At 34.2% G+C, this 16,644-nt stretch overlaps 1 protein-coding gene across 1 annotated transcript in view; it reads right to left on the bottom strand.

Moving 5' to 3' along the window:
* LOC106876376 (signal peptide peptidase-like 2A) overlaps positions 1–16,644 on the bottom strand; it is a 59,113-nt gene that overhangs the window by 33,202 nt on the left and 9,267 nt on the right. Inside the window, exons 4-7 of the mRNA XM_052972599.1 lie at positions 14,749–14,835; positions 14,214–14,353; positions 11,923–11,973; positions 7,384–7,565 (exon numbers count right to left, since the gene is read on the bottom strand). Coding sequence (XP_052828559.1) covers positions 7,384–7,565; positions 11,923–11,973; positions 14,214–14,353; positions 14,749–14,835 — 460 coding nt within the window. The remainder of the gene's footprint in view (positions 1–7,383; positions 7,566–11,922; positions 11,974–14,213; positions 14,354–14,748; positions 14,836–16,644) is intronic.

Here is a 16,644-nt window from a genome sequence, read left to right as displayed (position 1 = left end):
TATATATATATATATATATGGGGGGGGGGGTTAGCATACTGAAAAAGTATTAGGTATGAACTGTATATAAACACAAAATATATTTAAATAACCAAATGCATATGCATGCATACTATATATGTATATATGCTATTATATATAATTGACAAAAGAACAAACATTGGTAAGATAAGAAGACTAAACAATGTCTAAGTGTTCAATGCAAGCCTGCAGGAGGGAACACTGACATAGTTCCACCATACATATTACTGCTCTTATTTTATGCTCAACAGGCTATGGTGTATAAAGAGGGGTAGGGTGAGGAAATTTGATCCCGTTTAGATTTGAATTAAAACACTTTTGCTATCTTTCCCAAGGAGCATTTTGCTGCTGCAGAGTTTAATCCCTTTGGCATTTATGATTACTTTGTTAAATGTAATGTTTATCTACAATTGTTTTGAATTAATTACACATTATCTTGTAGCTTTGTGAATTTGATGGTGTAATTGTTTTATTTTTAGAATGACATTGTAGGGTAGGTGTGAGAGTCTACACTGGCCAGTTTAAACATAAAGCAAATAGAATATTTGGGTTAAAGTATCAAATTAGCTCAAGGCCAAATGTGAAATTATTAGAGTTTAAGGATTTTTGTTCAAATTGAAACTGAAGAAAAGGGACTTTTTTGTGTTAAGAATCTGTTTATCAGTCGGTGATAAATTCGACAATAAATAAATGACAATAATTATGTAACTTTCCCTAGAGCAGATGAGTTAACGAATTAATCAAGTGATCAAAAGCATTCCAATCTTGACCATCCCATCTTTTCAGAGGTATCTAGGGCAACATTATCTCACATGCCTTTATCTTTTTATAAGACAGTGAGGGGTGATTTGAGGGAGATTTAACCTATTTCTGGAAGGCCAAGTGACCAAATAGGGGGGCACTCTCATTAAATATTCACAATGGAGGTTAAAGTGTTAAATAGATCAGAGTTTAAGCTATCACACAACCAAGACACCTTGATTTTTAGAATTACTACAAGCTATATATATTGGACCAAAAACATTAGATAGATTCTTGTATGTTTCTTTTTAAGACTACATATTGTCATGGCTGTGTAAACACTGTACTTATTAAAATATTTTATGAGAAAAGGCCAAGGAGTTGCTTGAGTCAACAAGACTCTTTATTTGGCTGCATGAGCAATAAAAAGACCATGATTTTATAGATAAGTCCCAGGTCAGCCTTCATCAAGCAGATCTATGATTAAATAAATTTTAGCAGTTAATATCTTGATCTTTTTCTCTCAGATTTGAAACTACATTACCCAAAGTAATGTAGTTTTTTTTCCTTTATTTAGAAATTTAGCTGTTATTTCTAACGAGTCAAGTGACTGCATGTAGACTCCAGTGCTGGCTCAAGTAAAGATCTATTATTAATGCTTCTAATATAGCTCATGCACACAGAAGGAAATGAACTCAGTATTGAGACTGTTTACAGAAAGTGAATTAGTCTGTGGGGACATTAATGGAAGCAAACTGCTGATATCAAGGCTAGTTATTTGGTATCTTAACTTGGTGCTATCTATAGTGAATCAATAACATTCCTCAGAGGGCGGTGTTGACCAACAGAGCATTGATAGCGAAAGTAAAAGCAGCATCATGTATGATGTAACAGCTGCAAGACATGTAAAGTTGTAAAAGGTAACAAAAACTGAAGCCTTACAGCATAACATAGCTCAACTGACATCACATTAACATTATATATATATATATATATATATATATATATAAACATATATGTATATCTAGTGTTTAGGGTGGGTCAATATGCCAATAAAAAAAAAATACATGCACTGGTTCAGTACCAAATGCAGAATTACACACACACAGCACAATATAGCTTAGTGAGATGTTCAGTAGAGAGAATTTAGAAATTTTGAGTAAACATTACAGAAGGGTAAGTACAGAAAATATGTAAACGGTAAAAAAACCAAAACAAAACAAAGAGAGAGAGAGAACGTGTTTCTGAGTTTAAACCCAGCCTAGAAAAGAATATATATATATTTAACAGTAAAATGCCTGAAGATTATTGGAGTTTGAGTCAATCAAATCAATGTAGAATACAAAAATAGGAAAAATTAAATAAATGAGGTAATTATTATTATTCCAAGTGACCCTGCTCAGATATTTAGACATTGAAATATCAAACTTTACAATTTTTTAAGTGGTTAGCTTGCTAAAAACAAAATAAAACAGTGCAGAGTACAGACTTCTGTGGAGAACATCTGTAATCTGTAGCAAACACAAACAGCTGTACATATATTTAGTCTCCATGTAAAAAGTAATGTTGATAAAGCTCTTAAAATAGATAGTGAAACAGACAGAGAGCATATATACATATATATACAGATATATATATATTGTAATCAAAAGATTATAATATCAAATCTATTTTGGATGGGGATGCTCTGCTGGTATGACACAAACAACCCAGAGGATCACACAATTTCTGAAATAGTCCATGTGAAACAAACAATTAATAGTAACTATATATTGTGTCATACAGAAAAAGAATAAGTTTTATACATGGAATTATGTTCAGTTGTATTATAACCCTTTAGCATTTATACCAGCCATGTCCGGCCCAAATATTCTATACTTATTTTATATGTAGACTGGCCAGATCTGGCCTTTGACACCTACCCGACAATGTCATTCTAAAACAAATAAACAATCACATCACTGAAACCTTGAAGCTATGAGAAAATGCATGATTAATTCAAAACAATGTGAATAAATATACATTACATTTGTCAGAGCTAATGCTAAAGGGTTAGAGTACCTCACAACATGTTGAATGATTAGAAATTGGGGGAAAGGTTTCTGGTTCTAACTAAAATCTGATCCGACTGAAGAGAAATGCATTTTTTGTGAAGACTTCAAAGAATTCATAAGACTCATTTCTCAGTTGGTAGAGTTAAGCTCAACAATAACTAAGTGACAATAATTATGCAACTTTTCATGCAGCAAATGAGTTAACTAATTCTGTTTATGAAAGCATGTTTAATTTCATGTTGCTTAGGTAATTTGGGGATTTGACTACATTGGAATTGACAAGGATCCAAATTAGATTTGAAGTCACAATCTATTGCTCTCTCATTACACAGGCAATTATTTTTTTTTTAAATCCTTGCAACAAGACTAGGCTGTTTTATATATAAACATTATATTGGGTCATCCTATAAATAATGCGGTTTTTCAGTTGCATGAACTAACAGTTGGAGGGGAATGGGATAAACTAGGCGCACCAACTTGCTATAAAAGCAGGTATTAATTTTACCATGTCCTTATTCTTAGTGCAATTTTTGAGGAGTTTTTCGATTTTAACAATTATTTTTTCAGTTCGATTTTAACAATTATTTTTTCAAAGCTATAATGGAAGTGACAAAGGAGCATATTCAGCATATTTTACTTTATGAGTTCAATAAATTCAACAGAAAGTGCGAGGAATATCAATGCAGTATATGGGGATTGGACAATAAGCGTAAGCTAGTGTCAATGGTGGTTCCAGAAATTCAGAACTAGAAACTACAGCCTAGAAGACAAGCCTCATCCTGGAAGATCTGTAGAGCTCAACAAGGATGACCTGCAAAGCCTGGTGGAACAAAATCCCATTGTAACTGTTGAAGAACTAGGAAGGAAAACGACCATCTTTAGTTTCAAGACAAAAGGTCTTCTTCCATCAGGATAATACTCGGCCACATAAAGCGAGGATGACATTCCAAAGGCTGGAGCAGTTTGAGTAGGAAATGATGCCCCACCCACCATATTCGCTGGACATTGCCCCATCTGATTATCATTTATTCTGCAGTCTTCAAAATCATTTGGACAGAAAAAATATGAATTTTGCAGACCAGGTCAGAACAGCATTGGAGGAGTATTATTTGCCACAGACAAGTGTATTTTGGAAGAGGGGCCTTGCAAGTCTACCAGATAGATGGAAGAGCATTGTAGAAAATGAGGGAGAGAATATTTTAGATTAAAAAAGAACTTTATCTTAATTTTGAAAAATAAGTAAAAGAAAACTGCATTATTTATGGGATGACCCAAAATATATATAAACTTCTTGACCATTGTTCATTACATAATACCATAGAATAATCAAGAACATTCTAGAATTGGAATGATATTATTATATCTTCAATTCCACACTTGCCAAGAGAAAATCTATAATGACTATTTTTATAAGGCTGCCAATCTTATTCCAAAATACATAATCATATTAAACAAAAAGAAATAACTGTCAAAATTCAAATCGTATTCATTTTTTGCATGCTGTCTTATTGTATAGTAATACATACACCACAACTGTCATATTGTTTTCAAATTTACAGTATTAGCAGTGGTTAATATTATTAATGATTGTGAAACTGAATAAATTCATTCAGAAAAATGTGTCTCGTCTAAGGTTCAACCCTTTAGCATTCACAATATTAATGGCAGTTGATCTGTATATTTATGTAGTTATATAACATAAAAGTATAAGGTTTAACTTTATAGTATTTATAATACTATAGACATTAGATGTATATAATGTAATCATATATATTTAAGGTATATAAATATAAATATTCATAATACCTTTGGCATTAGATGTACATGATGTATTCATACACTCAAGAATAGTACGTCTTATCTAAAGTATAACACGTATTTCATAAAGATCATGGTTATTAGATATTTTGATGTATTCATAAAAATGTTGAGATGATAAGGCTAAAGTATTAATGCTGGTGCAATCTAGTTATAGTAGAGTTAACTATTAGAAAAGGTTGTGTGTCAATGTGGTTGTTTATGACCAGTTTAAACAACAAACATTGTTTCTATTGCTGCTGAACTGACACCAACTTTGAATGTTAAAGGGTTAAGAATTAATGCCATTGCATTGACATCTGGCTGTACAAACTGAAGCCAGTAGTTTTGTCTGCAACCTAATACTCTAATATATAATGACAAGACAAAATACAGGTATCACAACTGTCAGTAGAAGACTAAAATGTTAAACAAGAATTTGAAGTACCAAAAATTATTTGAACAATTGCGATTAAGTCAAAAAATATAATAAATCGATAAATAAATTTTTAAAAACACAACAAATTAGTCATTTTAGAAAACTGTTTTAGAATTTGTAAGATTAACAGGAAAAAAATAATAATTTGAAAATAGAAAATTTTCTCTTCTGAATCAAACAGTCAAACATGTTTAATACATTTTTTTCAAACACCAAATTCTATATATTAATTGTTGCACCCATAATGAATTTAAGATGAAAATAATAATTAAATGAATAAATAAAAAAAAAAAACAGGCACAAAAAAAATTTTAGGTTAAAATTTGTTTGGAGAATGGAATTGTGGTTAAGAAGAGGAGAGAAAGAAATTGAACAAATATATTTGGGAGCCAAACTGAGTCAGATTCAAAATGGAATGAACATATGGAGAGATGAAAAATCAGTAAATGTTTGTCAATAACAATAAGGATAATGAAGAATTATTGGAAATAATTATCTTTATGATATCACAATGAATTATCATTTATACAATTACAGACAGTTCTTCCTTCCCATCACAATGACAGTGACATATTCCAAATCTCTATCTCTCTACTTGTTAGCTGTTTATACTTTGAGAAAGAACAAGCGGAAAGAGAAAGAGAGATATGCTGGTTTAATGAGTCATGCTCACATCCATATTGCTTTTGGTGGCCTGAAGATTCACATGAGGAGTAACCAGGTGAATTGACTGAATTATAAATATTGGTGAATTGCAGTAATAGTAATGTGAGTGTGTGTTGTTGACTGTCTATGTATGTGTTTTTCTGTTTCTGCTATTATTTGATTCTTGTTGGAATTTTTTTTTTTGTATTCTTGAACCTGGACCTGTGTTCTGATGCTTTGTTTTTCCAGGAAGAAAAAGGAATGTTGCCTCACTTCAGATTGTCTTTTAGTTTGTCTTTGAAGTGCACATACACACAGACCTACAGAGAAAGATAGCAGCTAACTCTAAACCCACTTATATACTGTGGGGTAGCTGTGTGTCTCCTCCATGGCAAAAGACCTGTTCTTGTCTTTGTATCATACTTTAACCAATCAACACCTGAATAAAGCCACTTTCAAATATTCCCCACCACTTAATAGTAGGGGCTTTATATTTTTCCTCCATTCCTTTTCTATCTTGCATGTTACTTGGCAACCTCACTAGTGCTGGTGGTGAGCCCTTTTCAGAGTCACTTAGCCTGCTAAAAATAACAGACAAATCTTTTTAAAATGATATTCTATATCTTAAGATAAAAAAAAGAGGAACAATACATTGAAAAATTCAGTCCCACATATAATTATGTCCTAAATATTAGAGGTCACTCGTCAAGCCAAGTGAGATGTCTTGTAACTGGAACCCGTGCTGGTGGCATGTAAAAAGCACCCACTACACTCTTGGAGTAATTGGTGTTAGGAAGGGCACCATGCCATTATCTAACGAGTCCTTCCATTTTTAAGACTATAAGATGAGATTTGATTGCTGTTTCTAGCAGACTGTCTTTCTGTATCATTTAGCCTGAGGTTAGCCCTGATCATGCAAGTCTTTGATTCAAGAGGTTTCTGCCATGACGAGCCTTGTCCTTATTTCAGTATTTGAAGATTATGTGATAAAAACAGGTTCTTCTTTTTCTAAAGACAGTAAAATGTGATTTAAGGAAGATCTGGATGTACCTGTAGTAGGGTTGAGTAACAACACAGACGTTCCCTTGATAGCTCATCCCCAAAAGATGACATCCTATCCAGGAGTAATTTGTCTCGCATCTGTTGCAGAGAAGTGCCAATATGAAAGCCCCAGCAGCAGCACTACCACCAGGGTTACAGAATTAGATGAAATTGCTCAACAAAGGGACAAGTGAGGTGATGCAGATATTGAAAAGTACAAGCTAAACTGCTACTACTGAGCTTTCATTTGTTACTACCAAGGAAGTAGTAAGTCTTTATTGGTCAAGTAGATTGACCACTGGATAATAAGGATTTCAAATTTTGGTACAAGGCCAGCAATTTCGACCCCAGTGTTTAACTGGTACTTATTTTATCGACACTGGAAGGATGAAAGGCAAAGTCAATTTCAGCAGAAATTTGAACTCAGAACATGGGGACAAACGAAATGCTGCAAAGCATTTTTCCCAGCAAGCTAATGATTTTGCCAGCTTGTTGCCTTAAACCACTGGATAATAATAGAATGTCCTGTGGGATGGACTGAGATCTTGTGAGAGAAAGAAGAGTGGGTGACAGAGAGAGAGAGATGTCAGAAGAGAGAGAGAAAGAGAGAGCTGAGTATTCTGGTGTTCTGCTGAAAATACTTACCTAGGTAGTTGTAGAAGAAGTAGAGGCCAAGCAGAAAGGTACTCATGACGATAATGAGAAATATAACGACTGGTACAGAGATGGAAAGTAGTTTTTGGGAAGCCTTCATTTTCCTTTCTTTATCAGCATCATCGGAATTTTCTGACTCCAAAGGTTTGTGCCCTTCAGCAGTGACTTCATTCCTACAACAAAGCAGAAGCAAGGTGAGGAAAAAATGAGGGAGAGAGAGAAACTAGGAGTACAGAGCATATTTTTACTACACAAGTTAAAGAATATCTTATATATAAGATAATGTGGTGAATGTGAAACTGTGAGTATTGTTGTTTTATGTGGATGATGTGAAGTAGTAAGCCCAAGATGCACAAAATAAAAAGAAAGGTAGGCACGGGCCAGTAGACTTGTGCAACACATACCAGCAATGGATAAACAGATGGTAAAAATGCCACTAAGTTAAAAGGTAAATTCAGTGTCAGTCAAGAATTGTTATTCGGTGTGTTTAAAAATAATTGTTTCTAATTTTGGCACAAGGTTAGCAATATGTGGGGAGGGATTTAATTGGTATTTTATTTTATCAATCCCAAAAGGATGACAGGTAAAGTTGACCTTAGCAGAATTTGAACTCAGAATGTAAAGAGCCAAAAGAATACCTAATGGCATTTTGTCCAATAATTTAATGGTTCTGCCAACCTACTGCTTCAAGTTGGTTCATAAATAATAACAATAATTCTTTCTACTAAAGGCACATGGTCTGAAAATTCTGGGCAGGGGACTAGTTGATTATATCAACCCCGGTGTTTCACTGGTACTTAATTTATCGACCCTGAAAGGATGAAAGGCAAAGCTGATCTTGGCGAAATTTGAACTCAGAACATAGCGACAGGTGAAATAGCACACTGGATGGAATGCTTAGTGGTAATGATTCTGCCAGCTCGCTGCCTTTTAATGATGATTTCAAATTTTGGGACAAGGCCAGCAAGTTCAGGGGGTGGGGTACTCTCTTTTACTTGTTTCAGTCATTTGACTGCAGCCATGCTGGAGCACCGCCTTTATAGTCGAACAAATCGACCCCAGAGCTTATTCTTTGTAAGCCTAGTACTTATTCTATCGGTCTCTTTTACCGAACAACTAAGTTACGGTAACTCAATTTCATTGAATTTAAACTCAGAACGTAAAGACAGACGAAATGCTGCTAAGCATTTTACCTGGCATGGTAACGATTCTGCCAAATTTTTACATAGGCAGGCACAAGACCAGAAATTTTGCAGTGAGAGCAAAACCGATTAAACCAACTCTAGCAGTTGACAGTTATATGTCATCTTTTTAAACTTGGAAGACTAGAACATAAAGGGAGGTAACCAAATACTGACAGTCATGTGGTTAAAAAAATTTTTTTTTATCTACATTCTGAGTTCAAAACCTGTTGAGGTCAACTTTGTGATCCACTTGCTTGTATATCATAAAGTTAAAGTACCAGTTAAAAACAGGAGGTTGATTTACAGTCCTATCATGATACATTCTAGATGTGAATTAAATTATCCAAGAAAACTAATAAACCTAAAGCATTCAAACTCGTAAGGATGATGTACTTGATTTTAGGTTTAAAACATTTGTAGTGCTGCGCTTTTGGGGATTAACCCTTCTAATCAGAATTTCATTACCCTTAACTGTGGAAAGCAGCTTTATTTACCAATCTATCTTTTGTTGAGGAATGTCTTGCTTGAAATTATTATTTTTCTGTTGAGTTTATACCAAGTTTACTGAGGAAATGGGAATTGCAGAAAATACCAATTGTACTTTTTTTTTTTTTTTTAGTAGATATTTAACATCATTACTGAAATGACCATGAAATTTAATTATGCAGTTAAAGAGTTAAAAGGAAAAGAAAGAAATGTACTGCGGCACCTGAAGACGCTACTGGAGGGAAAGAAAAAGAGAACACGTTTTTGTTTTTTTTAAAAAAAACAACTCAGTAAGAAATTTGATAATAGAGAAACAAAACAAAGCAAAACAAAAGAATTGTCAATGGTAAAAATTATTATTGTTACTGATTTTTAGAGAAGAGGTTGATAACATAAGTACCAGTCAAATGCATAATCAAAGTCAGTTGATTGTGACCCTAGCTTCAAAGATTTTTAAACTCTTTGTAAAATTTGCCAGTTTAAGTAATAATTACTGTATTATTATTGAGTGAGAGAGCAGTGCATGCCATCAAAGTGATACTGGGGTAAAATATACGAAGCCCAATATACCCATCATGACTACCTGTATGATAAGGGTACACCAGGCACATGCATCACAATCATATGTGCGTGACATGCTGATCTCAGGTGGGGCCCAGTTAGAATTTTCTTCAGGTCGAGTAGCCCATCCCACTCAAAAGGTCCCTCATTATTATTATTATCATCAATATTATTAAAGCAGCAAGCTGGCAGAATTGTTAGTGCACCGGATGAAATGCTTAGCTGTATTTTGCCTGTTGCTACATTCTGAGTTCAAATTCCACCAAGGTTGACCAAGGTTGACTCTACTTTTCATCCTTTTGAGGCCAATAAAATAAGTACCAGTCAAACACTGGGAGAGATGTAATTGACTCACCCCCACAAAAAAAAAATTACTGCCTTGTGACAAAATTTGAAACCATTATTATTAAGATGGTGAGCAGGCAGAAATGGTACAGGTGACAAAAGCCTCTTGGTTCATTTTTGTATGTTCTTTCTACATTCTAAACTAAAATTCAAGTTGGGTCAGTTTAATTCATTTTCATCTCTCTGAGGTCAATTAAAATCCATACCAGCTATATAGTAGGGGACAATTCACCTGACTATCCTTAACTTTGTGCCAGTGAAATTCCTCCTCTTCATCATGGTTATTATTGAAGAAGAGTGGCGATTAGCAAAATTGGTAAAGTACTGGGCAAAATATCAGGATATCTTAGCCACATTCCTTTAGGTTCAAATGCTGCTGGAATCAACAAACCACCAGTCTTGCACTAGAGTTGGTTCAATCATCTATCCACCAAATATTGGTGGCCCTGTGTTGCTGTTAGGGTAGTAAGATGGCAAAAATAGTAGAATACTAGATTCCATGTCCCACTATTTATTTGGCCTTAACTTATTCCTATAAATCTTGAGTTAAAAATTTGCTGTGGTTGGAATATGTATTTCCCCATTCCAAGAGGGCTGCTCAATATAGTCTTGGAACAAAGCTATGTGAATTTAACCCTTTCGTTACCATATTTCTATTGGGATATACCAACTTTGTTTCAATTGATTTTTAAAAGTAATGAAAAATTTACTCAAATAACTGTCATCATTAAACTGTCTGTGCTTGGAACATAAATTAACCGGAAATTTTGGCGGAAGATTTTAAATTAGATTACTTTAAAACCAGAGGTTTGTATCAGAACTATGGGTGGCTTGGCATCAAAAGACATAATTGATCCAGTATTTGATTGGTACATATTTATTTTACCAACTGTAAGAGAGATAACATGCAAAGCAGGCAAGGTTTTAACACAGAAATTAAAAGAACAGGACTTAATATTCTTTTCTACTCTAGGCACAAGGCCTGAAATTTTTTTTGGGGGGGGGCAGTCAATTAGATCAACCCCAGTATGCAACTAGTACATAATTTATCAACCCTAAAAGAATGAAAGGCAAAAATTGACCTCAGTGGAATTTGAACTCAGAACGTAAAGATAGACGAAACACTGCTAAGCATTTCGCCTGGCATGCTAACGTTTCTTATTTCTTTATTGCTCACAAGGGGCTAAACATAGAGGGGACAAACAAGGACAGAAAAAGTGATTAAGTCGATTAGATCGACCCCAGTGCGTGACTGGTACTTAATTTATTGACCTCGAAAGGCTGAAAGGCAAAGTCGACCTCAGCAGAATTTGAACTCAGAACGTAACGGCAGATGAAATACCACTAAGCATTTCACCCGGCGTGCTAACGTTTCTGCCAGCTCACCGCCTTAGGAACAGGACTTAATATTGCAAGACATGTCGTCCAGCTGTACTGGCTGGATTTCTCTCTTTAGGTAGAAGAGTTGTAATAGAATATTACTGGTATTTATATTACTTATACCAGTGATATTTGAAGTGAGAACAGGTGGATAAGAGAAGGAATACGCTAAGCATTCTACTATCAGTGCCAAAACAGCTGCTACGAAATAAAACAGAAAATGTCAGTGTCAACATTTAACTGTTAGCATAAGAATGGTGGGTGAGTGAGGAGGAAAAAAGCATGCGTATTTAATGAAACTGTGCAATCACAGCATGACAATGCAGCATATTAAATCATGAAACAAAGAATAAAGACTGCAACTGAAAAAAAAAAAATCAATAAATAAATAACTAAAAATCTGCAACTTAAAAAAACACTTAAGAAAAGCAAAAACAAAGGAAAAATAGGTTGTGAGTGAGTGAAAGTTGAGGGGTTCTAAATATTTCTAGAAGATAAAAATGCTATAAAAATTTAGTAGCCCTTTTTTTGATTTTGATTTTTTTTTTTTTTGCTGTTGTTAAGGGAATCGTACCGTGTGGGAGGCGATTCAGAAACATCTTCATTAATTTTTTTCAAATTGGTTCTGAAAATAAAGAAGAGCAGGAAGTTGTTAGTACTCCACAGAGTAAGCAGGTCTTTAACTGAAGACACAACAGAAAATACAGACGTTTAATTTGATTAGAGCTTTGAGGAAAAGAGGTGGGGGGATAACTATACAGAAGGTTCTAGAAGGTTTAGTATTCATTATATTAACCCTTTAGCATTCAGATTTAATTTATCAAATGTAATACTTATGTATCCACATTTTTTAAAAAAATAATCATGTATTATCTCATAGTCTTGAGATTTTGATGATGTGATTGTTTATTTTGAGAATATCATTGTAGGATAGGTGTGAGAGGCTGAATCTGGCTAGTTTCAATATAAAACTGGTAGACTATATGAGCCAGATATGACCGGTTTAAATGCTAAAGGGTTAATGATGAAAGATAGACAAATACTTATAGATGCCATGCACCAGTAGGATAAATAAGATGAATTTAATGACTGACCATTCATGATTTTTTTTAAATATTTTTTAATGGCTTAAAGCAGTAAAGGGATAGCAATGTGCATAACTTTTTTCAGAGCCATGGAGATTGGTGGGAGGAATGGAGAAAGTTATCTTTAGACTGGAGACCTGGTTCAAATATTTGCAATAAAGTGGACTCTGCTTTGTGGCACCCAAGGACCAGATAAAGGGATTAAATCAAATGATTAAGTCTTTGATCCAAGGACAGTAACAGGCCCTCTGATAGGTCTCCATTACTGTTTCTGCCTACCATATTTTACTCATGTGGCTTTGGTTGACCTGAGACAACTACTGAATGGTCAGCTTTATTGACTCCAGGGAACTGGAGCAATGGTGTTCATGCCTTTCCAAAGAGTGTTAGTAAAATAGAGATAAGCAAACTTGGGGTTGTAGGCTCAGTTCACATTGTGGAACTTATGTGTGGTGTTAGATTTCTTATTTATACAAAGTAGAGAGGTAATTCTTGTCTAAGCATTGAACTGTTCAATATTAATAGAAAAATTGTTAGATATATTAATGTATTTATATAAAGTAGAATATTATTTTGTCTAAACTTCACAATAGAAAAAAGCATTAGATATGTTGATATTGAGGTTTAATGGATATTGTCTGGGAAACAAAAATCTTGAAATGGTCTTTTGTGGGACATGTGTTTAGAGGAAAGGACAATAGACGGAATAGCAAATTGACAGAGTGGACACCACCTCCAGAAAAAAAGGAAGGAAAGACCATGCAGAAGTTAGAATGAAGACTTTGTTAAATTCTTTGGCACCCAAGCATGGAAGAGGAAAACATCAGATTGTGGTTGGTGGAGAGAACATGCTGTAGCCTTCACCTAGCAGTAGACTGAAGAAAGGAAGGATGTATGTATGCACATATGTATGCCATGAAGCACATCAGGCATTTAATAATTCATATAAAGTAGAGGAGTGGGTTTTGTGTAAAGTTAAATACTTTAGCATTATATAGTGGAGTGGTGTATCTTGTTTAATGTTTAACCCCTTTAATATATGATGTTAGATAGGTTACTATATTCATAAAAATAAGAGTGGTGTGTCTTGTATAAGGTTTAACATTTTAGTAATCATAGTATTAATAGTGTTAGATATGTTGATGTATTCATATAGAGTACAGTAACAAGTCTTATCTAAGGATTAATTCTTCATTATTTGTTTTAGACATGTTGGATTAGAGTAACATGTCCTGTTATGCTTGACTATTTAGCAGTTATAATAGTCAAGCATAAAATGTTAATTATGTAATAATAGTTCGGTCCTAGATGTATGAGGAGTGACTTGGAGTGACCTAGAATATGTACGTGTAGTGGCAGCAGCAGTCTTGAACCAAGAATTAAAGGATTGCAAAGGGGGACTTCTTGACCATTCAGCCATTCGACAATGTGCAAATACACACACAGACACAAATGATGAGGGAGCTTCCACATGGTCGCTCAACCTGCTAAAAATGGCAGCCAAATTCCTTTGAAATTACACCATACTATTTTTAAAAAGTGGAAGGACACATTGCATAATCTAGTTTTAGGAGTACTAAAATTAAAAAAAAAAGCAAAGATGAAATGGTCATGGCAAGAATGCCTTGGATTTTGTCAGCTCAATCAGAGTTAGCTTGGGTCTAAACAACAACACAAACATATGCACACAGAATGGAGTAAAAACACCAAAAGACACAAAAAAAAAAAAAAAAAAAAAAAAAAAATGTCTCCAAGATAATAGAAAAATTTTGAGACTAACTCTTCGTAGAAGAGGACACCAGACCAGTAACTTCCAATGACAATGCTGATGAGAGCCAGAAGAAAGATGACAGCTTCCGTGAGTCCAAACAGTGTTGGTTGCGGAGAATACAGCTGGCATTTAATATCGTCACCAAGATACTGAAAGACAACAACAAAAATAAGTTACTTATTAGATCAATAATTGCCTTTATAATAATAATAATAATAATAATAATCCTTTCTACTATAATCACAAGGCCTGATATTTTGGGAGAGGGGGATAGTCGATTACGCTGAACCCCAGTGTTTTACTGGTACTAAATGATAATTCTGGTGATGCTCTCCTTTGACTGGCTGGCTGCTACTTCTAGCAGAGTGAGATAACCACATATAAACAAGTTCTCTCATTTGGCTTGTGTGGTAGATGGTTTTAACTCTTTGCAATGAAATGATTACTAGCAACGGTGATAAGGCTAGTGTTAAATAAGAAAATAACTGGATAAGCACCTCAGGTCTTAGAGGTGAAAAAAAAAAAAAAGGAAACTTGCACTTACTTTAATAGTGGCAAATTCAATATCTCTCATTAGAGCCACAGTGATGTTGATGTTCATGTAGTCAGTTTTATTACCCCCAGGGATAATCTGTGAAATCAGGACACAAAAACCAAGATTACATACAAGTCAGAAAAAACATTTTACATGTATAATATTACATCATAATAAAAATGTTATCTTTCCTTTCAGGTTTCTCTAAAATGCTCTGAATTAACCCCTATAATATATTTCTGCATTTCACCTCTTTGCATTTAAACCTGCCATATCTGGCCCAAATATTCTACTTGTTTTAGGTTCAAACAGGCCATATCCAGCCTCTCATGCCTACCCTGCAACACTGTTCTAAAAGTAAACAATCACACCATCAAATTCTCAAAGCTACGAGATATTACAGGATTAATTCAAAACAATGTGACTAAACAAGTATTACCTTTCACTAAATACTCACATAGAAACTAGTTAGTTCAATACAGTTCTATATTTAAGAGATGAGGAATTATGTACATTATTTACATTTGACGGATATTTGTCCTCATCTTGTTTGTTGTTAACACGTTTCGGCTGATATACCCTCCAGCCTTTATCAGGTGTCTTGGGGAAATTTTGAACCTGGGTTCTCATTCCTAAGGTATGTTTTGATATTATTATTATTATTATTCAGGTCACTGCCTGGAATCGAACTCGGAATCTTGGGGTTAGTAGCCCACGCTCTTAATCACTACGCCCACAGGCATATGGCGAAGTGGTTAAGAGTGCAGGCTACTAGCCCCAAGATTCCGAGTTCGATTCCAGGCAATGATAATAATAATAACAACATTGAAAAATACCTTAGGAATGAGAACCCAGGTCTGAAATTTCTCCAAGACACCTGGTGAAGGCTGGAGGGTATATCAGCTGAAATATATTAACAACAAACAAGATGAGGACAAATATCCATCAAATGTAAATAATATAGTTAGTTCAATGTATGTTACTCTTCTTGCTAGTTCACAACTCCTATTTGTCATTGACAAAATATTTATATCAAAAACATTCTTATCTACCAACTCATTATCATATAAGCTGTCAGCTAACACTTATGAACCATCTAGTTTCCTTTTCCATTTTATAGATAAACAGCTGGAGTACACACAACTTCATCTGATTTTTTTCTCATTTGAATCATTACTCCATTAGCTGTATTGATTTTATTTATCATATCGCCTTGCCAATTCATTATTTGTAAAATACCTGCTGGACAAAGTCAAGTACTATTTTAATACAAATGGCTCAATTTAAATTTTTTTTTTTTTTCCAGACCCTTCAAGTGAATACACTAATGCAGGGGTTTCCAAACTGTGGTCCGTGGACAGCAAATACTTTTTATGGGTAATTTGATTTTATATATGTTTTTTAATCGAAATCTTTTAATTGACAATAAACCTATTTGTTAAATACTGTTAAATAAATAAATGTAAAAATATATGTTATTTTAAGCAAATATTTATGTATAAATTTCATAAGCATTTATAAGGGGGTCCCTAAGGTAAAGCCTGAAATATAAAGGGGTCCGCAAGTCAAAAAGTTTGAAAACCCATGCACTAATGTGTGACAATACTTATCTGGTAAGTCCAATGAAAGAACCACAATGAAATCAGAAATAAGTTTGAGAGGAAATTCAACAAAGCACAGCCAGCAGATAAAACAATATGTAAACTAGAGGACAAATTCAAATGAACTGGCTCTGTCGATGATGAAAAAAGAAGAGGATGTCCAAGTAAGTCAGAGAGTAATGTGAATGTTGAGACAAATTATTAATGAAAATCCAAGTATGACTGTCCACTGTGATTATTAGGCATAGACATGACTGTGGTTAAGAAATTGGCTTCCCAACCACATGGCTTCAGGTTCAGGCCC

Source organism: Octopus bimaculoides, chromosome 14, assembly GCF_001194135.2.
Source record: "Octopus bimaculoides isolate UCB-OBI-ISO-001 chromosome 14, ASM119413v2, whole genome shotgun sequence".
Taxonomy (NCBI): domain Eukaryota; kingdom Metazoa; phylum Mollusca; class Cephalopoda; order Octopoda; family Octopodidae; genus Octopus; species Octopus bimaculoides.
This window is presented reverse-complemented; position numbering and strand designations above follow the sequence as displayed.